Genomic DNA, 22,842 nt, shown 5'->3' with positions numbered 1-22,842 from the left:
CTGGGCAACTATGTCAGATAAATGTCCATTGCTTTTTTAGATTTAGTTACAAATAAGCAGAAGTTCAATCAACCAATGATATTTTACAGATAAATAATTAAGACTTTCAGCATGCTTATAGGGAAGGGCACTCAACATGCTCAGCACTGACACAAATTACTGATGATTGGCTGAAAGACATTGATTATTAGAAGATTTTAGGAGCTGTTTTGTTAAATTTCATTGTAGCTATTGATATCATTGATTACTGAAAAAACGGTGTTATGGATTTACATCTTTATCATGGATTGAGAGTTCCCTATCTAATTGAACACAGTGTATTTTTTATGGAAGCCACTCTAAAGCAAATTCAGTTGAGTGTGGTGTACCACAAGGCAGCTGACTTGGGCCATTATTGTTTTCTGTGTTTACTAATGACCTTCCACTGACCTTAACCTCTCTGGTAGATGCAACCGCTGTCAGATATCAAAAGGCTTTACGGAGAAAGCACACTTTGCGATTATGTTAGGTCTGCACCTAGCCACAGAAACCCATACAGCCATTTTCCAGCCAAGGAGAGTGTCACAATCATCAGAAATAGCATTAAAATTAATCACTTACCTTTGATGATCTTCATCTGGTGGCACTCCCAGGTCTCCATGTTAGACAATAAATGTTTGTTTTGTTCAATAATGTCCCTCTTTATGACCAAATACCTCCTTTTTGTCCAAAAGCTTCGTCAATAGGAAAGGAGAAACAAGAAAGGCGCGTTCCCGATCAGGCACATGGCTGATGATTGAACTGGCCACTGATTGAAAGTGCTGTATCTCCCTCATTTTTCAGAGTCAAAGCCTGAAACAATGCCTAAAGACTGGCCACATGTAGAGGAAGCCATAGAGACCGTGAACTGGGCCCTAAGTCTTTGTACGGTGGATAGGCTTTCAATGGAAAAACAGCATTTCAAAATAATAGTACTTCCTGGTTGGATTTTCCTCTGATTTTTGCCTGCCATATCAGTTCTGTGATACTCACAGACTACCAATTATATAATCTACTAATTATATGCATATCCTATCTTCTGGGCCTGAGTAGAAAGCAGTTTTAATTTGGGCACGCTTTTCATCCAAAATTCAGAATGCTGCCCCCTACCCTAGTGAAGTGAAGTTAAGCTTGTGAGTCTATGTGCGCTGACAACTCGACTGTATACATGTCAGCTACAACAGTAATATAAATCACTGACACCCAATCACTTAACATAGAGATCCAGACAGTTTTAGAATGGGTAACTATCAGTGGGCTGGTGTTATCTAAAAACTAAAAGCATTGTTTTTGGGACAAATCACTCACACAACCCTAAACCTCATTTAGATGTATTACTGCATGTGGAAAATCAGCAAGTTGAGGGGACTAAACTGCTGGGTGTAACCCTAGATAGCAAGCTGTCATGGTCAAAAAATATAGACTCATTGGTGGCTAAAATGGGAAAAGGTCTGTCCATGATAAGGCATTTCTCTGCTTTCTTGATCTAAATCCTACAAGCCCTAGTTTTGTCGCACCTGGACTACTGCCCAGTTGTGTGGCAAAGGACATGTGAATGTAACAATTGGTCCAGAAGAGAGCAGCACATATTGCACTTTAGATGTCAGTAGTATTCATGTAAATCTCTCCTGGCTCAAAGTTGAGGAGAGATTGACTGCATCACTATTGGTCGTTGTGTGAGGTGTTGATGTGTTAAAGGTACTGAACTGTCTGTTCAAGCAGTTGGCACACAGTTCAGATCTGTACCACACAAGACATGCAGCCAGATGTCTCTTTAAAGTTCCCAGGTCCAGAACAGAGGCTGGGAAACACACAGTATTAAATAGAGCCATGAATAGATGGAATTCTCTGTCACCCCAGGTAACTCAAATGAGCAATAAAACAAGATTCAAAAACCAGATAACATAACACCTTAAGGCACGACGGGGACTGTGAAGAGACAGACATTTATATATATACTGAACCAAAAAATATTAACGCAGTAGTTCTGGTCCCATGTTGGTCCCATGCAAACCTTTCCATACACACACAAAACAAACATTTGTGCACACATTTGTTAACATCCCTGTTAGTGGGCATTTCTCCTTTGCCAAGATAACCCATCCACTTGCTAGATGTGCATAAATTGCATGTATTTATTTTGTGTGAATTTTGTATTTAGCATTGAATTATCTAGTTTTATGTATTTTATTTGTTGTGTTTTGGCAGCGGCTAATTGGGGATCCAAATAAAACACTAAATACAAACATTGTAGCACTGTTGCAGATATTTAGTTGAAACCTGGGTGAAATTGAGAACTATTATGTACATTTAATCAAAAAAGCCACCAAGCTATTGTAAAATAAAGTTGACTAAAACAATCAAATTGAATAGTTTAGCGCTGTGAAATTAGACACGGGATATTAGTCATATCACATGTAGTATTGTGCTCAGGGGAAATATCACTGATCTCATATCGAAAGATAATATCATGGGATGACAGAGGAGATAGAGCGGATATCAATAACCAAAAGCAGGGGTTGGTTGAACGGGTAGCGTAAGCTTACTCCATGACATCTGGGATTTTCCTTTAACCGATCTGCTCTCCATTGGGGTGGCAGGTAGCCTAGTGGTTAGAGCGTTGAGCCAGTAACCGAAAGGTTGGTGGATTGAATTCCTGAGCTGACAAGGTAAAAATGAGTCGTTCTGCCCCTGAACAAGGCAGTTAACTGTTCCTAGGCTGTCATTGTAAATCAGAATTTGTTCTTCACTGACTTGCCTGGTTAAATAAAACATCTGCTCTTCATTTAACTTATCTGCCCTTCCACCTATCCATGTCACCCTTTTTTATTCTCCTAATCTTCCCTTTCCTCCAATTTTGTCTCATTCTTTCCTCCGCCACTGTCCCGTCTCCTATTCCTCTCTCTGTTTCTTCTGCTCTCCGTCTTCTTCCCCTCATCCTTCCACCTTCCACCTTCCTCCTCCCTCGCTCTCCTCCCTCTCTCGCCCCCCCCCCCCTCACGGGCCCTGCTGCTGTCATTGAACCTGTTGAAGTTTGCTAATTAAGATCCCATTCAAATTCATCATACCATTTGGACAGCGGTCCAGCAGACACAGGATAAGAGGGCTCCCGTCACCGTGACAACGGGCGCTAATGGAGACGGTGGACTGGGCGGATGGGTGGTGATGATGCTCCTCCTCCGAGCTACTTAACCCCATGGCTTTGATCTGGCCCGGCACTCACTCCTTCTGTCCTGTCTGCTCACTGCACAGCTGAGGTGAGATATACACTCTACATCTCTATCTGTCTCTCTCTACAGCTCCTGTCTGTCTCTGTCTATTCTGTGTTTATTACTCTCTCCTCCGAATGGCATTACCATTGCTTTGTAGCGCTTGTGAAAAGTTTTAGTGAGTCTCTTATTACAGATGTGTTTATGCAATTGTGATTTATATTCATGTTTCTAATTGGCAAGGAGATTTTCGCCAGTTTACCAATTTATCCACTTGCAACAGTCAGTTGAACTAGGTCAAAACATAGCATTAACAGAAAGGGGTTTTATCAGTCAAAATAAACATTCAAAGCTAGACAATCTCAGACTACAGTTTCCCTGATGTGTTGAAGTCCCTTATTGACATGAGCATAAATAATGGATCTATGTGTGTCCAGACTGAGACTGGGCTGTGTTATCTGATCTGGGTCCAGACTGGGAGAAAGAGGATAAGAGAGAGAAGAGGAGGAGAAGATGTCTACAGGCTGTGGCTGTGTGAGGTCGCCCCCGGAGACAGCGGAACACAGACTGACGGGTGGACAGGAGCACCACTGTGAGTATCTGAGAGACAGAGGGGAGGGGGAGGGAAACAGAAAGAGAAAGGAGAGAAAAGGAGAGAGAGAGAGCAGATCTCCACTGGGACCAACCAACACAGTGACAGATGGTAAGACAGCAGCCAGGTCTGCTTACTGTCACACAATGCCTCTGTGTATTCGTGATGGGGATTACGTATGTGTAGATTCACACACACGCACGCACACACTATGAAATACCACCACTTTACACAACCACATACTGCATTATATCTGTATGGAATCGAATACGCAATACTATTCTTTGAAACCACAAGTTTCCGTGCCATTTCTGTGACTAACTCATCAATAGCAACAAAACAACACATATCTCATAGTTACTGTATAAATATAAATAACATGTATGTTATATTTCTGTGTAACAGATCAGATGGTGGAGCCTGTGAGGACCCTGCTAGAGGAGGGGGCAGGGATGACCAGAGCTGTGCGGGGGAAACACTGTCCTGAGGCAGTGCACCCCGAGGAGCAGCCAGATGAGCAGGAACTGAAGAAACCACGCAGGAAAGACACGCCCGTCCTCAACACTCCTCCACTCATACCAGGTCAGTCTCACTCTCTTGTGTTACTGTTTGAGACTTAAAGTAAACTGTAAAATAGTGGTTTGGCTTAATATGTTGACGTAATGTACAAGATGTGTAAGTAACCTCTATGCTTAAATTATGGACAGTAATGGATTTATACGGGTGACATTCTGTACATTGTGACCTTATAAATTGATGTTGGTGTCGTGACAGATTCTCAGTATGAATCTTTTACCATTCTTTTTAATGTGTTGAGTCACTTGCCTTCCTCAGGTGTGAGGATGGTGAAAGGAGAGAAGAGAATGATTCACATGGAAGATGAAGAGAAGGATGGAAAGAACTAGAAGTCATTGGAGGAGAGATTCTTGCCTACAATTTTTTGTTGTTGACATCGTTGTTTCCTGTTGTCACATTACTAATATGTAGCCTATACATGTTTATTATAAAGTAGCTCTACAATGTGTGGCTGTTATCTTTCTTAAACAAGGTATAAAGATGTTGTCAATGCATGCATTCAATATAATATACTGTATCTAGCCAAAGGTTGCACCGTGGCCATTACAATGTAGAAAATAGCACATATCTTATGGAAGATGCCAAAACGTTGGAGAAAACAATAGAATGCAAAGTCAAAGTTACTGGTTTCCATCTGTGGCAAAGTTTTCCCTAAATGGTTATGTCAAATCCAGCTCCAGAACCAGCCTAGCCAGCTGGCTAGTCTTTTGAATATGGTGCAGTTAAAAAAAAAACAACAACAGATGATGCTAGCTAGCTAGCTAAGGTTAGCATGCTAGCTATTTACATTGACAGCTGTCAGTTCCCTATTTGTTGATGTTTCTCCAGTCCACGTCGAAATCACCATGACGTTCTTTCCCACCCCCAATTCTAAAACATGTATAAGTAGCCTGCCTCATTCATCAGAGGTGCAACCTAAACAAGCATTCTTGCTCTAGGGCAGAGAGGAAGAGGCAAAGCGAGAGGTTTTAATCTGCCCAAATCTGTTTGTGTAAATAAGCCTACGAACTGAATAACTTTTGTATGGAAGTCAATAACAGTATCAAATTTGGACAACAAAAAATGTAATCACTAATTTGCTACAAGAGGCTTATTTGATTTAATAGAAGTTTCATAATGGTTAGGTTGTTGCACTGATGTAAGTGGACGCATGTGGGATTTAGGCCACTTTGAAAAAAAAACGTGTTAATATCAGAGTTGTGCTTGTTGTCATAGAGATACAGTATATAGAGGACTCATTATGGATCTAGCCGTTTTAGCATGGACATTGCCATTGAGGACTTCCACAATTTTAAAATAGTCAACTGGGTCGCTATTCCGAGCCAGAGAAATCAGCCAATGAAGAAAATGTACTACTTTAAAATAGAGAGAGCCTCAATGGTGCTGCCCATGCTGTCCCACATGCTATAAAGGCACAGATGCAAAGACGAGTCCTCTATGGCCTATTGTTCATGCGCCTATTGTTCATTGTTCATGCGCTTATCTGTCCTCTCATGGGCTAGAATGGTCCCATCTGATCTCTTCTCCTCCCACGTGTTCCATCTTTGACATATATTTCCATTGTTAGATCACTTGACTATCTTGTCAATATAATAGACAATATCTAGGGCAGGAATTACATCTGGTGGGTTCCTTTAAAGCTAGACTAACGTTTTTTTTCATCTTCCATATAGACCAGTAAAGGGCTGGTGGGAGGAGCTACCGGATGACAGGCTTATTGCAATGGCTGGAATGGAATAAATGGAACGAAGTCAAACGTGGTTTCCATATGGTTGATGTGTTAGATACCATTCCATTGATTCCGTTCCCGCTATTACAATGAGCCCGTGCTCCTCTAGCTCCTCCCACCAGCCGTCACTGATACAGACACAGAGACAGCAACATAATTGGACAATAGAACTCACAGGGCTGCGCTTGCTTTATTCAGATTTGCATTGCGTAGGCTTGCACTATTCAATTGTAGGCCCAATAAAAAAAGTTACTCACAGTCTATGTCAGCTATTATGTTTATTGATTTATTCCAGTTAATATTTCTTTGGGGAAAAAGTCTAGGTAGCCTAGTCAGGCCAAGTTTGAATATTTACCAAATTTGATCTCATTAACATTTCTTTGTAACACAAACAAATTATCTATAAATATAAAATATTCCCACATAGTTTACCCTGGTCAGAGGGACAGGGCATAGTAGACGGTATGCAGTTGGTGTTGTTAGTAGCCTACATTTGATCAGACTGCAACACCGCATGCATGCAACACAGCATGTCAGATCGCTAATGTTTACGTGTAGGCAGCTACAACATTTTTTGTAAAGAGTTTTTGCTTGTGTCTGACTGGAGTGATGAGTTATCCCCTTTGCTAAATAAATACCGGAGGAAAGTGGAGAGTGCCTTAAGCTTTGTGCATTGTGCCTGGCCCGCGCGACCTTGCAATTTTCTTGAATCTGATTGGTCAAGACAGGCACGCAGCACTCCGATGTGAAGGACAAATTGTGCACGAGTAGACAAACCATGAAGCAAAAATCTGTAAAAAACAACAACAAAAAACAGCACTTTGTGCCTATTTGTCAATATTAAATTAAATGAAAAGTGGTGGGGCGCTGCCCTACCTGATTTAAAAGTGCTGGGCAAATGCCAGCTCACCACATGTTTTGTAGCAGCCCTGGCTGGTCCTTATTGCTATTAGCCCATAGAGACGCATTGACAGCTAAATGAAAAGGAAATATGTTTTGAAGTGTCTGTCTTATATCTGAGAGATATAAGAAAGCTCAGGATTCATTTTTTTTCATGTGGAAATGCCCTATTGACTTCCATTCATTTTTCTGGCTCTGAACTGGGTTCCCTTAAGTCGTGTCTTGTGAGGCTTGTACGTGTTTGCGATAGTCTTAGCTTTCAATTGTGGGGTAGCCCAAACAGTTCAGACACTACAGACAGAAGTTGGCACATTGTGGTACCAACTTCAGAGAAGTCCCGTGAAGCTTTGTGGGGGTCTTAGCGCAAAACAGAGAACACAGGTCTAGTTTTGATTTACAAATAACCCTAATTTAACGTGAAATCCACAAAGAATTTCACCATGTTGTTGGATTTAGGTTCAAAGTTGGGTGTAAAAAAAGCCATCATTTCCTTATGTTGATGTACTTTTTTTCAAATCCAATCAGTCTTCCACATTGATTCAACGTCAACACATTGCATTTTTGTTGCTGAAATAACATGGAAACAAAGTTGATTCAGCAAGTTTTTGCCCAGTGGGCACCATCATTTTTCGTGAGTGTCTCAGCTTTCCATAGTGGTGTACATTCGTTTCTAGCCTAAACCGTTTGTACTCTGCAGACGTTTCCGTGAAAAGACAGATTTCCGGGATGTCTCCTGGTCTGATAAACACTACTGTAGCTCTGCCACCCTCCACCGCAGTAGCGGAAGGCCAACATCAGTGGATGTGGTGGATTGAGCCACACCCATGCTAAAAAAAATGATTTATCTAGCTTAAACAGACAGATTGCGACGGGGATTGTTTTATTATGCTAATTCGATTTTTGTGCGGGCCACGACTCTAGTTAACCTATGTCACTTTTGTTTTCACATGGCTCATGCCCGGGAGGCAGCCCGGTTCCAAATAGATTGCAATCAATGCTAACCCGGTTCACCCAGGGGGGCGGGGCATGCCCGTGGCGTTAACCGAATCCCCTCATATGGCAATGGCTTATTTGCATATAGGCCGACTGTAGCTCAGATTGGTTATGGTTCACAGGTCTGTGTAGAGTCTGGGCCTGCACAAGACTGACACGTTTTTATTCTTTTTTATTTACAGGGGAGTCTATTAATTGCCCAAATTTTCACAAATACCTGACTCAACGTCATTCCCAAACATGAAAACGTCTTCCAGGGGGGTGTAGATAAACATATTTTAACTACTATATATCTTTAACTACTATATATAAAATCATAATTGAATAATCTATTGTCTAGGTACAGCTTTGCCTTGTCACCAGTATAAGTATAAGTTAAGTGAGAACAACGTGGGATGCAACATCTACAGATGTCATTTCCCGTGAGGTCGCTTCCTGTGAGGTCTCTTCCTGTGAGGTCACTTCTTGTGATGTCACTTACTCCAGCGCAGGGAGATGCTTTGAAGCTTCCTGACTCTGCTTCTGGGGTCGATGGGTCTGCCCTCGGTTCTCTCCCTCTCTTTCTCTCTGGAGGGTAGTGCCAGGTGAGAGTTGGCACAGTAGCTGGGTCTCTTGTAGTAGCGAATCAGGTCATAGCCCTCCGAGCCTGACAAGTCTGCAAGAGAAAAGGTCACCATGTCAGTTGTCAGGGAAAAACCATCGTCAAGGTTTTTATTTTGTTTATTTTATACATGGTCACATCTCTATCCTCATATGCAGATACAGTATATGTGTGTGTGGTGCAAACCTGGGTTAAAATACTATTTAAGGTATTTCAATTACTTTCAAGTATTTATTTTTGAAAGACAAGTAGTTGAATACTGGAATGTATTTGGAATTACACCTGGAAAGTATTTGAAAATACTTAAAAACACTGACTCAAATACACTCCTATTTTCAAATCCAGACATTTGAAAATAGTATTTGAAATAAGCAATTGAAAATACTTTCAAATAGGAGGCTATTTATAGGAAATTATTTGAAAATACTTTCAAATATTTCCAATATAAGCAGTTGATTCAGTCCACATTATTTGAAAATACTAAAACAACACAGCAAATAATTTGTTAAATAACAAATAACGAAATACAAATGTATTTGAACCCAGATCTGATGTGGTGCTATCTATTGTTTATTCTATTATTCTGTAAACCATTGTAGGGTACTTTTATGGGTTATTCTGTTATAGGTAGTCTGGTGTTAGACCTCACACATACAGTACTGACAATACAAACATCTTGTGTGCTTACTACATAATAGGTTTTACAAAAAGTTTTAAACTGGACACAATGAAGACACCGAGTCGTGATCTGAGCCCTTTGAGTTCAGATTTATTGTCACAACAGTGCACTAACGTAGCGTTGGAACAAACACCACCACATGGCCTGCTGCACAGTTTGTTCTTGGTGTGTGATCAATAAAATCTTCAATTCAAACAAAATAAGACAAAAAAGTGGGAAAAAACATGAGGACAACCGGTTTGATGATTACCAAATGAAACCCCTTTAAGCAATACTCACAGAAAAAAACATCGTTATGGCTTCAAATACACAAAGTAAGTGCTGTGAAAAAGTATTTTCCTCGTCAGATTTTCTGTATTTTTGCATATTTTTTACACTGAAAGTTATCAGATCTTCAACCAAAACCTAATATTATATAAAAGAGAACATGAGTGAACAAATAATAAACCATTTAGACATATTTATTTATTAAAGAACGTTTCAACACCCAATGCCCCCGTGCGAAACAGTAATTGCCCCCTTATACTCAATAACTGGTCATGCCACCTTTATCTACCATAACTGCAACCAAACGTTTTCTGTAGTTATCAATTAGTCTCCCACAGTGAGTGGAGGAATTTCGTCTCACTCCTCCATGCAGAACGGCTTCAACTCAGTGTCATTTGTGGGTTTTCAAGCATAATCTGCTAATTTCAGGTCCTGCCACAGTTTGGCTGGCAGGGATGTTCTTGTCCCATCGCGCACTAGCGACTCCTGTGGCGGGCTGGGCACAATGCACGCTGACATGGTCGCCAAATATACGGTGTGTCCTTGGTGCGTTGGTGCGGCTGGTTTCTGGGTTAAGCGGGCGTTGTGTCAAGAAGCAGGGCGGCTTGGCAGGGTCGTGTTTCAGAGGACACACGGCTCTCGACCTTCGCCTCTCCCGAGTCCATACGGGAGTTGCAGCGATGGGACAAGACAGTAACTACCAATTGGATACCACAAAGTTGGGGAGAAAAAAGGGGTAGAAAAATATAAAATAAATATAACAGAATTAATGGTTCCTTCAATAATGGCAATGCATCCAAGTCATGATGTAGCAAAGCATCCCCAAAGCATCACACTACCACCACCATGCTTGACCGTTGGTATGAGGTTCTTAATGTGGAATTCTGTGTTTGATTTTCGCCAGACATAACAGGGCCCATGTCAGCCAAAAAGTTCTACCTTTGACTCATCTGTTCATAGAACATTGTTCCAGAACTCTTGAGGATCATCCAGGCCATTTTTTTGGCAAACTTGAGATGAGCATTCATGTTCTTCTTAGTGAGCAATGGTTTCCACCTTGCTACTCTGCCATGAATCCCATTTTTGCCCAGTGTATTTCTGATGGTGGAATCACAAACACTGACCTTAGCCGAGGCGAGAGAGACCTAGATATCCCTGGATGTTTTTCTAGAGTTCTTTGGAGAGATTTTGGCAGGACAGCCACTCCTGGGAAATTCACTACTGTCCCAAACATTGTCCTGTTGGACAATATGGCTCTGATTGTGGTTCGGTGGAGCCCCAGAGCCTGAGAAATGGCTTTGTAACCCTTTCCAGACTGATAAGCATCAACAAGGTTTTTCTGGAGGTCTTCAGGAATTTGTTTTGATCGTGGCATGATGTGCCTCTAAAACCTGTTCTCTGACAAATTCAATCTGATGGTAAGGACCAAAAAGTTAGTCAGTTATATTAGGCAGTGCTGGCCCAAATCAGGGCTGGTTGTTAACCGAAGGACTCAAACAGCTGACTGTAATTATCCCTTTAATTGGGTGAAATTAACTGGGGGGGCGGCAATAACTTTTTCACACATGAAGAGTGCATGTTTGGTTACATCATTTTTTTCTCCCAGACTCCCTCTATATACCACTACAACCAGTGGAGGCTGGTGAGGGTAGGACGGCTCATAATAATGGCTAGAACGGAGCAAAAGGAACGGAATCAAACACATGTTTAATGTATTTGATACAATTCAACTTATTCAGCTCCAGCCATTACCACGAGACCGTCCTCCCCAATTGAGGTGTCACCAACCTCCTGTGACTACAACCCACAAAAAGATCTGACCAAATTCATTGTGAAAATGTGCAATACTGCAAAAAATCAGACAGGGCAAATAGTATTTCACGGCACAGTAAAAAAAAACTGAAATAAGGGGGATATATGTCGGAAAAAAAACAAACACAAGATGAACATGGTTTCGTCTGTAGTGATTTCATCCCAGGGTTTGCTGATGAGTTGGTCATAGAGAAAGTGGATGTCACAGAAATTACTATACTGGCACTACTAAACTGTGTGCCTCAAATTTACTGTACTGGCAATAGGTTGTTATCAATAACGTCATACTTCGATATCAACCTATACTAACCCCTAGCAATAGAACATAGAAGCATACTGCACTTCATATACCCACTCACACACCAATTCACAAAAAACTATGATCTATAGATTCTATACTCACCTATCAGCTTATCCTCATTTACACATGTCCATTTAAACCCTTCACACACAGTATGTTGACCGATCAAAATGTAAATATCTGACAATATATGACGCTGTTTCAGGAAGGCATGAGATTGCTGGTTTTGAGTTGAAGTAAAGGGAGCAAATTCACAAAGATTGCATGTCATAAAATAGTAAACGAAGGCGTGAGAATGGGGCCATAAAAATGGGTCTGCATGTTTTTACGTTCTCCAGGGATTCTTCACTATGACATTGTTCCACAGTCCAGATAACAGGCATGACTAAGTACGATTTCGAATGACAGAACTAGTACCACAGGGTAGCGGTCAGATACAAATATATGTAATGGTAAAAAAAAACAAAAAAAAGGTAACACAGACCCTATCCCTTTGTATCACAAGAAACAACATGGAGAAATCATGGAAAGGGATAGCTGCCACAGAGTATTTACAATCACTCAACACTGACAAGATCTTGTGCTGAAAGATGTCACAAAAGCTTGCAAGCTAGCTAGATTGAGACATATAGACTGTTCTACAGGGCAACACTGAAGTGAGTAGTGAAGACATATCTATTTTAAGGCAAAGATTCTTCCTTCTGGAGCAAAATAAATCATTTTGAGGAGCTTAAAACAGAAGTATTTACCCTTTTGTAGATTGAGTTTCATTTGAACTCTAGCATATCTATAATATCTGTTGTTTTTCTATCTTTGGTCAAGGCAACAGGAATTTCTACACAGTGAACCTGGAGGCCATTTTGGAAAACCCCAAAGATGACCCAGTCAATACTGTACATGTACTATAAGTCTGCTTCTTGAACACAACATTAAATATTTTGATTCTTTACTTTCTACATTTCATTACGTGTAGTAACCTAGAGTTTGTTCTGTTTGTTTCGTTTTCTGTGTTTTACTTTGTTTTTGAGATATAATAATTCTGTTAATGCTAAATGAATTTATTAACACAAAAAAAAAATGAAATTCTATTTACATGCTGTGAATGATTTGTAGAAAACGTATGTATTGGTAAATCAAGATGGATCAATCGGATTCCACGTTTGTTTCAACAAAGTTTTCACATCACAGTCGAACGTTGAGCGGGAATTAACTGACTCTCTCAACCCAATTCTTATCCACATGCTGGGAAACTCTCATGCGTTGTATGCACCAATGCATTTGATAAAGAAAGACTTGAGGATATGAGGATATTGTGTTGAGCTGCAGTGTCTTAAAGTAAAGTCAGAAGAAGTCCTGGAGTTGAAGTGCAAAGCGCAAAATAACCAACTCATAATGACAAATTCACACTACTTCGAAATAATGAAACATTAACCCACTCATCCATGTCATTGGGGAGCAGAGATTCAGCAGAGACACTGTACATCAGAAGTCTTAGAAACATTACTTCTCTCTGTCGACCACATTAGGACATTCAAAATGATAACTATACACAATAATTCATAAATAACATAGAAATGTTATGTACAATAAATACATATTATACTCTGGCAACCAGGACACTCCCCTAGCTAGAAATGCCACGAACTAGAGAGAAAAGTAAGCAACGAAACCTAAGCACACATATGCAGTATATTTTGGCATTGTAACATGTTATAAACGGTTGATTTCCCCCGCCCCGTAAAATGAATATGGTTGTTGTGCCTGGCTTAATAACAGTCGAACGATGTCATCACAATAACGTTTTGATGGTTGGAAATCAATCAAACCTGCACTGTGGAAAACATGAATCACCTACAGTACATTGTAAAAAAGAATAACATGACATACTATTTAGAGACAACTTATGAATCAATCATGGTTCTCTGGACATAGTTACTTTTTTCTTTAGTTTTACAATAAACATATGGGAATTCTAATGCTAGAGAATCATAGATCAACACAATACATCATTATATTTATATACATTACCGTACACAATATTGTTTCTTAGTATTACTAAATATGTGTTATTTCTCTCTAAGAAGACGTTTCAATGATGAAGCCAATACGTTTCAGATTTCATATTTAGATTGTATGTTAACGGGTAACCATGACTTCATTTCACTTTATGTGACGTGTGCTAGTTAGAAAGTGCATTCTAGTTGCAAAATTAAATGGAAAAGCGAAACAAATCTAACAATCGTTTATCTTATATATTGTATGTATGCAATATAAACAAGACAAATGTCGTTGTACTTTACTCATGTACATTACTCATTGGGGCGGCAGGGTAGCCTAGTGGTTAGAGCATTGGACTAGTAACTGAAAGGTTGCAAGTTCAAATCCCCAAGCTGACAAATTCTGTCATTCTGCTCCTGAACAGGCAGTTAACCCACTGTTCCTAGGCTGTCATTGAAAATAAGAGTTTGTTCTTAACTGACTTGCCTAGTTAAATAAAAATTAATTACACTGGTGGAAATAATAAAAACAGTTCTATGTCACCAATCTTTCAACACCCTTCTTAAATTCGCTGTTGTTTACATTTTGCTCGACACACACAGATGCACATCCTGTACAAACACAGAGAAGGTCTGAAGGTCCAAATGGAAACCAGGCCAATCTTCCATCCCCCAGAACTTTGCTGTGATGAGTAGGAGCAGAGAAAGATACACAGAGCAAACTAAAAGCTCCTCTGGGAGGGCCTAGCTAGTGTGGAGGCCAGGGCAACACAGGGCAGCACTGTCCTGTCCTTTAGCCTTACCCTTTCATGTACCAGCCTGTGCATGTGCTTGCCCCTCTCCAGTTGGAAGAAAGAGCCAATAGGTCCATCATGGCTCAGGAAATGGCAAAGGTCGCAATGTTTGTGCTAATATGAATCCAGCACATTTACCATGGTAACACATGGACCCGCAAGTTCAACTTTGATTTGGGAGAAAAAAGTGGACGGAAAAGAAGGATTCCACCAGAGACAGACACAAGTGGAACTACACTCTTAGAAAAAAGGGTTCCTAAAGGGTTCTTCAGCTGTCCCCATAGATAGAAGAAGCCTTTTTGGTTCCAGGTAGAACCCTCTTGGGCTCCATGTAGATCCCTCTGTGGAAAGGGGTTTTACCTGGAACCAAAAGCATTCCACCGGGAATCACAAAGGGTTATTAAAGGGTTCTCCTATGGGGACAGCCAAAGAACCCTTTTAGGATCTGAATAGCACCTTTTTTTCTAAGAGTGTAGTGTTGAAAAAAAAAGAATACACCAAAATAAAAGCAGTACACATCCAGCAGAGGGCAATCTGGAACATTAGACAGAGAGAGAGAGAGGTGTCCCCTGGTAAATGAAGTCTTTGTTGGGGAACTGAATGGGCAGTTAGTTTGGATTGGACGTAGGAGCAGCCACCACTGCTGCAGCCGCTAGAGACGCAGGTAAACTGTCATGGTTACTGTCGTCAGAATCCTCCTCTTCTGTATCTGTGGGAGGGGAAGAGGACATATGGCACACTTAAAACTTCCTGCTCCAACTTCCTGGTCTCCTGGACCGCTGCATGGCATGCTGGGAAGGGGGAGGGGTTAATGACAATATAGGCTGTGATCCACAGCTAAGGCGAGGCTGACGCAAAAACCAATGGTTGCGTGCCACGTTATCGGCATTGACATCGACTGGCAAATTGCTATAACATATGATGTGGTTAGCTGATACTTAAATACCTATCAAGGTGTAATAAAATCTGTCAGGCGTCAGCAACGTCTACGCTCGTGGAGGTCTGTCGAAACGACAGGAAAGCTGTAGGTACGTTATGACCCCAAAAATTGTACATGGTCACTTTCGTAACTGAGGTTGGGGGTGATGGTTTATGAGAGTCACTTGTCAAAGGGTGTTAACAGCTAAATGAGAGCGATTGTGTTTGCTGGGAAGAATCGCTTTGAGTTTCAGAGATAAGTCTGATAACAAAAGAACATGTTATGTATAGAGGGACAATGACAAAGTCCCTGTCAGGCTGGAACAAGACTGTAGATAATGATCATTGAACACACGGTCACCATAGTAACGCGAAGGACAGACTCAGGGGAAGGGATAAAAGAAATCAAGGATAGAAAGAGGTGGCCTTTGAGAGGGAGGAGGTGGTGGAGGACGGCAGGGGTGAGTGAGCGTGTGAGTGACATTAGACATGTTTCCACAGGAGAGTCAGTCACAGTCCTGTTGCTGTCACATTATCGCCTTAGTCAAATCATTTTTTTTCTGGATAGAAACTCGAATTGCAGGACGAAACTACAATGTTTTAATGTGATTTTTCCATGCCTTGTCATAACCCGAAACTTCTACTCTTCGCTTTAAAAAGAGGAGACGTGTATTTGATTGTGGAAACGTAGCTAAGGTTCGCCCTGAGGGGAAAGAAAAGGCTGTTTTACCGTCAGAGGTGTTTTTCTCACTGTCATCATCTGAGCCAGAGTCAGTGTCAGGTGAGTCTAGGTCCTCTGGGACTTCCCCTGGAGTCAAATAAAACACTGTCATCAACCATCACAATGCCCCAGCACAAACCAAGCCAGAGACCACTGTCCACTAGACGCCTCACACATCCCCCAGACAGACAACACTGATTAAACAAAATAGTCACCGAGTATATAAAATACAGACTTATTGAAGAGAATAAGGAAGTGACATGTTCATAGTAGTCACGAATGTTGACACCAGTGAGGATATGATAACAGTTTCAAAATGCAATTTCAAAATAATTTTACATGCATAATTGACCAGCAGATGGCACTCTTTTACAACAAAATAATCAGGAGAGCAGCCAAGGATTCAGCAAAGACATAATCTTCCACTACCATTTCTGAAGCAATAGCAACAACAGTTTGAGAGCACCAAGAATACCACCAGACAAACTGACTCAAACTTACGGTCCACCATATTCTAATCACTACTTGGCACTTTAAGTAGATGCTGTTCACAACTTTTTTAAACCAAGTATTATAAATGGAGAGCATATCTGTAGGAGCCTGTAACTGACTGTAAACTAAAACGTACCGTTTTGCACTTGCTGGTTTTTCTCTGTGCTGGTGCTGCTTGTTTCAGGCTCCTTGGGGTCCAAGTGATTCAGCCCCGGTCCCGGTCCTGATGTTGTTGTGGTCCCGACGGCCCCCCCTGGGTCCTTATTCCCTTCCTCCTCTTTGGGCACTTCCTCCACCACTTCCTTTTTCTCTCCCTCTGCTTGTGTACCTTCCTCATCTCCCTCTTTCTTTTCTTCCTTCTCTTCTGTCGTTCCAGGCTCTGTCTCCTCCTGCGAAGCCTTCTCCTCTGCTTCCCTTTTGGTTTTCTCCTCCAGATCTGTCAGAACAAAAACATATTTTGTATGTGTGAAAGAGCCCTACTCCACCTACTCCCTAACCCACTGAACCCCCAACCAAGCCCTATCCTGCGTAGGGTGTCTAATGTATATTTTAGCTGCTTGGATCTTCTTGGACTGATCATTCCCATAACCCACCTATTTTTTTTGTTTTGCTTTACCATTAGCCTCCTGGGTCTCCATTTCTCTCCGTTCTGGTGCACCTCTTTGTTCCAGGACCAAACCCACCCTGACAAGCCCTCCCCTGCCTGGGGCTCTTCTGTACCTTTTGCCTCCTATGTCTTCCACTTCTCATCCTCCTCATTCTGTCTCATACCCTACTCCCCCAACCCACCAACCCTGCCAGACCCTTCCCTGTGAGGGGTTGAGGGGCCCTAGCCCCAGTGTACCTTTAGCAGCCTGGGTCTTCCATTTCTCTCTGTTCTGGTGCACCTCTTCGTTCCAGGTGGCCTTGAAGCCCTTATGTTCGATGGTTCCCGGGGAACAGTTGAGTGTTCCGCTGCCCTCTGAGCCTGTGCTGATCACACTGGACCGCTTCCCATCCCCCACTGGAATACTGTTCAGACTGTATACAAAGAGAGACAAAGAATGTCATTCACCTGGCCTGTAACACACACCGTACATACCTACTGGGAATATGGCCACAGCAAACACTTGATTCCACAGTGACTTAAACCACAGAACAGTGGTGGCATTCATTGGATATGATCCCTGCGGGAATTGAACCCACCACTGTGGCACACTTCTCTGACTGACCTGTCATACACCAAACAACGGATTGAACTACTGAGATTCTACAGAGGGATTATATTGAACATGTGATTGGACATCACAGCCATGCTTAATGGATGTCTGAACAGAAAAACCTCAATTTGAGACATTGACGAAATGAGGGTTTACAGCCCAGTGATTCTAGTACCACTATAATCACCCTGCGTGTGTATAATGAGCATTATATACATAGACAGATGGACTGGGTTGCAGAGGCTGGGGTAAGAAGAGGAGGTGGACAGATGTGTCTGTTTGCAAACACGATCTGCAAGTGTGTGTCTAGTGGGCAAAGCTGGTTGGAATGACGTCATTACAACCACTTTACAACTAATGTGCGTGTGTGTTATAGTGTGTGAGTGTTTGCGTGTGTGTGTGTGTGTGTGTGTGACTGTTTGTGTATGACAGAGAAAGAAAGTGAGGAAGTGTTTAAGCATCTTTATCCAGATATGCCTCGGAGAGAGAGAGAGAGAGAGAGAGAGAGAGAGAGAGAGAGAGAGAGAGAGAGAGAGAGAGAGAGAGAGAGAGAGAGAGAGAGAGAGAGAGAGAGAGAGAGAGAGGGAGAAAGAGACAAATCAGGGGTGAGGAGGAAGTTGGAGGGAAGGATGGATGAGCGTTCCAAGTAATGTTTATAATCCTTCTAGTCTGTTGATGATGATGCATGACTTTGTTGATGTAACAGCAGGACAGTTGTTGATCCCAGCTGATGTTGTCAGGCCTATTTCTGTGTGTGTGGGGATGTGTTTAACTATACTTGAGGGGACCGGAAGTCCCCACAAAAATAGTAAGCAAACAAAAATGTGACCTACTGGGGAGATTTTGTTGGTCCCCACAAGGTCAAATACTATTTCTCTGAGGTTTAGGGTTAAGGTTAGAATAAGTGTTAGAATTAGGTTTAAGGTCAGGTTTAGGAGCTAAGGTTAGTTTTAGGGTTAGATTTAGGAATTAGGGTTAGGTTTCAAATCAAATCAAATTGTATTTGTCACACGTGCAACAGGTATACAACAGGTAGACCTTACAGTGAAATGCTTACTTACAAGCCCTTAACCAACAATGCAGTTTTAAGAAAAATAAGTTAAGGAAGTATTTACAAAAATAACAAATAACTAAAGAGCAACAATAAAATAACAGTAGCGAGCCTATATACAGTGGGTACCGGTACAGAGTCAATGTGCAGAGGCACAGGTTAGTCAAGGTAATTGAGGTCATAAGTACATGTAGATAGAGGTAACTACCCTTGTAGTGCCTTGCGGTCGGCGGCTGAGCAGTTGCCATACCAGGCGGTGATGCAACCAGTCAGGATGCACTTGATGGTGCAGCTGTAGAACTTTTTATGGATCTGATGACCCATGCCAAAATAGGCCTTGTTGTGCCCTTTTCACGACTGTCTTGGTGTGTTTGGGCCATGATAGTTTGTTGGTGATATGGACACCAAGGAACTTGAAGCTCTCAACTTGCTCCACTACAGCCCCGCTGATGAGAATGGGGGCGTGCTCGGCCCTCCTTTTCCTGTAGTCCACGATCATCTCCTTTGTCTTGATCATATTGAGGGAGAGGTTGTTATCCTGGCACCACACTGCCAGGTCTCTGACCTCTTCCCTATAGGCTGTGTCATTGTTGTGTCGTCGGCAAACTTAATGATGGTGTTGGAGTCGTGCTTGGCCATGCAATCCTGGGTAAACAGGGAGTACAGGAGGGGACTGAGCACGCAAACCTGATGGGCCCCCGTGTTGAGGATCAGCGTGGCAGAAGTGTTGTTACTTACACTTACCACCTGGGGGCGGCCCATGCTGAGCTGTAGTCAATGAGTAGCATTCTCACTTAGGTGTTCCTTTTCTCCAGGTGGGAAGGGGAAGTGTGGATTGGAACAGAGATTGCTTCATCTGTGGATCTGCTGGGGCGGTATGCAAATTGGACTGGGTCTAGAGTTTCTGGGATAATTGTGTTGATGGCTACAGGCGTGAGTGCTATGGGTCGGTAATCATTTAGACACGTTACCTTGGTGTTCTTGGGCACAGGGATTATGGTGGTCTGCTTGAAACATGTTGGTATTACAGACTCGGTCAGGGAGAGGTTGAAAATGTCAGTGTAGACACTTGCCAGTTGATCAGCGCATGCTCTGAGTACATGTCCTGGTAATCTGTCTGGCCCTGCGGCCCTGTGAATGTTGACCTGTTTAAAGGTCTTACTTATATCGGCTATGGAGAGTGTGATCACACAGTCGTCCGGAACAGCTGGTGCTTTCATGCATGCTTCAGTTTTGTTTTCCTCAAAGCGAACATAGAGGTCGTTTAGCTAATCTGGTAGGCTCGTGTCACTGGTTAGCTCGCGGCTGTGCTTCCCTTTGTAGCCCGTAATTGTTTCCAAGCCCTGCCATATCCGAAGAGCGTCGGAGCCGGTGTAGTAGGATTTAATCTTAGTCCTGTATTGATGCTATGCCTGTTTGATGGTTCGTTGGAGGGCATAGCGGGATTTTTTACAAGTGTCTGGGTTAGACTCCGGCTCCTTGAAAGCGTCAGCTCTATCCTTCAGCTCAGTGCGGATGTTGCGTCGAATACATGGCTTCTGGTTGGGGTATGTGCGTACGTCACTGTGGTGAGGACGTCATCGATGCACTTATTAATGAAGCCGGTGATTGATGTGGTGTACTCCTCAATGCCATCGGAAGAATCCCGGAACATATTCAAGTCTGTGCTAGCAAAACAGTCCTGTAGCTTAGCATCTGATTCATCTGACCACTTCCATATTAAGTGAATTACTGTTACTTCCTGCTTTAGATTTTGCTTGTAAGCAAGAATCAGGATAATAGAGTTATGGTCAGATTTGTAAAATGGAGGGTGAGGGAGAGCTTTCTACGCATCTCTGTGTGTGGAGTAAAGGTGGGGGGATTTTCCCCTCTGGCTGCACATACAATATGCAGATAGAAACGAGGTAAAACGGATTTAAGTTACCATGCATTAAAGTCCCCGGCCACTAGGAGCGCCGCCTCTGGATGAGCATTTTCTTGTTTGCTTATGTCTTATACAGCTCGTTAAGTGCGGTCTTAGTGCCAGCATCGTTTTGTGGTGGTAATTAGACAGCTATGAAAAATATTAATGAAAAGTCTCTTGGTAAATAGTGTGGTCTACAGCTTATCATGAGATATTTTACCTCAGGCAAGCAAATCCTACAGACTTCCTTAATATTAGATTTCGTGCACCTGCTGTTATTGACAAATAGACACAGACCTCCACCCCTTGTCTTACCGGAGGCAGCTGTTCTATCTTGCCGATGGACCAAAAACCCAGCCAGCTGTATGTTATCCGTGTCGTCGTTCATCCACGACTCGGTGAAACACAAGGTATTATAGTTTATAATGTCTCTTTGTTAGGATAGTCTTGATCGGAGCTCATCCAGTGTTTTATCCAATTATTGTACGTTAGATAATAGTACGGAAGGTAGAGGCGGGTTACCCACTCGCTGTCGGATTCTAACATTGCACCGCGACCTACGTCCCCGATATCTCCATTTGTTCTTCATGCGAATGGGATTTGTGCCCTGTCCGGTGTCGGAAGTAAATCCTTCCTGTCCGACTCGTTAACAAAACATCTTCGTCCAGTACGAGGTGAGTCACTGTTCTGATATCCAGAAGCTCTTTTCGGTCATAAGAGACGGCGGCAGAAACATTATGTTCAAAATAAGTTACAAATAACTTTTAAAAACACACACAATAGCACAATTGGTCAGGAGCTTGTAAAACGGCAGCCATTTCCTCCACCGCCAATAGAAAATGTTCTTCCGGGTTAGGGTTAAGGTTGGGTTTTCAAGTTAAGGTTAGGGTAAGGATATGGGTCAGGGGTTTGGGAAAATAGGATTTTGAATGGGATTGAATTGTGAGTCCCCACAAGGTTAGTTGTACAAGACTGTGTGTGTGTGTGTGTGTGTGTGTGTGTGTGTGTGTGTGTGTGTGTGTGTGTGTGTGTGTGTGTGTGTGTGTGTGTGTGTGTGTGTGTGTGTGTGTGTGTGTGTGTGTGTGTGTGTGTGTGTGTGTGTGTGTGTGTGTGTGTGTGTGTGTGTGTGTGTGTGCGCAAGTAAGTGTGAAAGAACATTTGTGTTATTGTCTAATCAAATCAAAGTACAATGAAATGCTTACTTGCCAGCTCTCCTTTCAGTACAGCAACTAAAAAGAAATATAAAGAAATATGAAATAAAAAATCTAGTAAGAAAGATAACACAAGGCATCCAGTAAAAAAGAAGAGGCACATAAAGAAATATAAGTCATTATATGAGTTATTTACACATGTGTGCCTGAATATGCGTGTTAAAACTGATCCTCATGTCTTTAGAGCCTATGGAAATGTTCAGAGCTGACCTGGGCTAAGTATCAGGCCCATCAAAGGACACTGGTGATAATGTTAAAGGTCCAGTGCAGCTGTTTTTGTTTTCAATTAAAATGGTAAAAAAATCCAAATCAAAAGTAGCTTCTTAGCTAAGAGCAATTTCTCAAGCAAGAATTTTGCTATGACCGTCTGGGAGATGTCTCAGTGGGGAGGGTAAAACTTCAAACTAGCTTTTATTGGCAGAGCGCTTTGGAACTTTATTTCTTTGGGGTGGCAGGTAGCCTAGTGGTTAGAGCATTGGGCCCGTATCCAAAAGGTTGCTGGATCAAATCCCTGAGCTAACAAGGTTATTCTGCCCTTGAACAATGCAGTTATCCCACTCTTCCCCAATTGACAATCATTGTAAATAATAATTTGTTCTGAACTGACATGCCTAGTTAAATAAAGGCTCAAATTATTGCTCTATTAACACAGGTGGGCCATAACTCTATCCCACAAAAACAGGAAGAGATTTCAGGCTGTCTTTTCAAACAGGTCTTACACTAAAAGAGCATTATCATATATTATTATCATATTCACAATTTAACAGTATTATTCCAACCACATAGTGTGGCCAGTTTATTAGGTACATAACACGTTCACAAAAATGGATCGCATCCAGTTACTGTTCGATTGAACATTAGAATGGGCAAACGAGTGAC

At 42.0% G+C, this 22,842-nt stretch overlaps 2 protein-coding genes across 9 annotated transcripts in view; one reads left to right on the top strand and one right to left on the bottom strand.

Annotated features, from left to right (window-relative positions):
• Positions 1–653: 653 nt before the first annotated feature.
• ppp1r17 (protein phosphatase 1 regulatory subunit 17) lies at positions 654–6,196 on the top strand. Its single transcript, XM_046292461.1, has 4 exons — positions 654–3,275; positions 3,665–3,819; positions 4,225–4,401; positions 4,654–6,196. Exons 2-4 carry the CDS (start codon positions 3,741–3,743, stop codon positions 4,722–4,724), a joined length of 327 nt encoding a protein of 108 aa, XP_046148417.1. The 5' UTR covers positions 654–3,275; positions 3,665–3,740; the 3' UTR covers positions 4,725–6,196.
• Positions 6,197–6,298: 102 nt separating this feature from the next.
• Positions 6,299–22,842, bottom strand: part of pde1ca (phosphodiesterase 1C, calmodulin-dependent a) — a 197,686-nt gene continuing 181,142 nt past the window's right edge. For 3 of the 8 annotated variants that reach the window (XM_046292453.1, XM_046292457.1, XM_046292459.1), the window contains 5 exons: positions 21,955–21,981; positions 17,444–17,619; positions 16,736–17,035; positions 16,117–16,194; positions 6,299–8,672 (listed from right to left, as the gene is read on the bottom strand). In XM_046292453.1, the coding sequence (XP_046148409.1) occupies positions 8,491–8,672; positions 16,117–16,194; positions 16,736–17,035; positions 17,444–17,619; positions 21,955–21,981 (763 nt within the window). In that variant the 3' untranslated portion in view covers positions 6,299–8,490. Of the gene's footprint in view, positions 8,673–9,367; positions 15,178–16,116; positions 16,195–16,735; positions 17,036–17,443; positions 17,620–21,954; positions 21,982–22,842 lie in introns of those variants that run through there. The other 5 variants (XM_046292454.1, XM_046292458.1, XM_046292460.1 and 2 more) reach the window with 3 other exon arrangements.

This window comes from Oncorhynchus gorbuscha, linkage group LG12 (genome assembly GCF_021184085.1).
Source record: "Oncorhynchus gorbuscha isolate QuinsamMale2020 ecotype Even-year linkage group LG12, OgorEven_v1.0, whole genome shotgun sequence".
Taxonomy (NCBI): Eukaryota; Metazoa; Chordata; class Actinopteri; order Salmoniformes; family Salmonidae; genus Oncorhynchus; species Oncorhynchus gorbuscha.
This window is presented reverse-complemented; position numbering and strand designations above follow the sequence as displayed.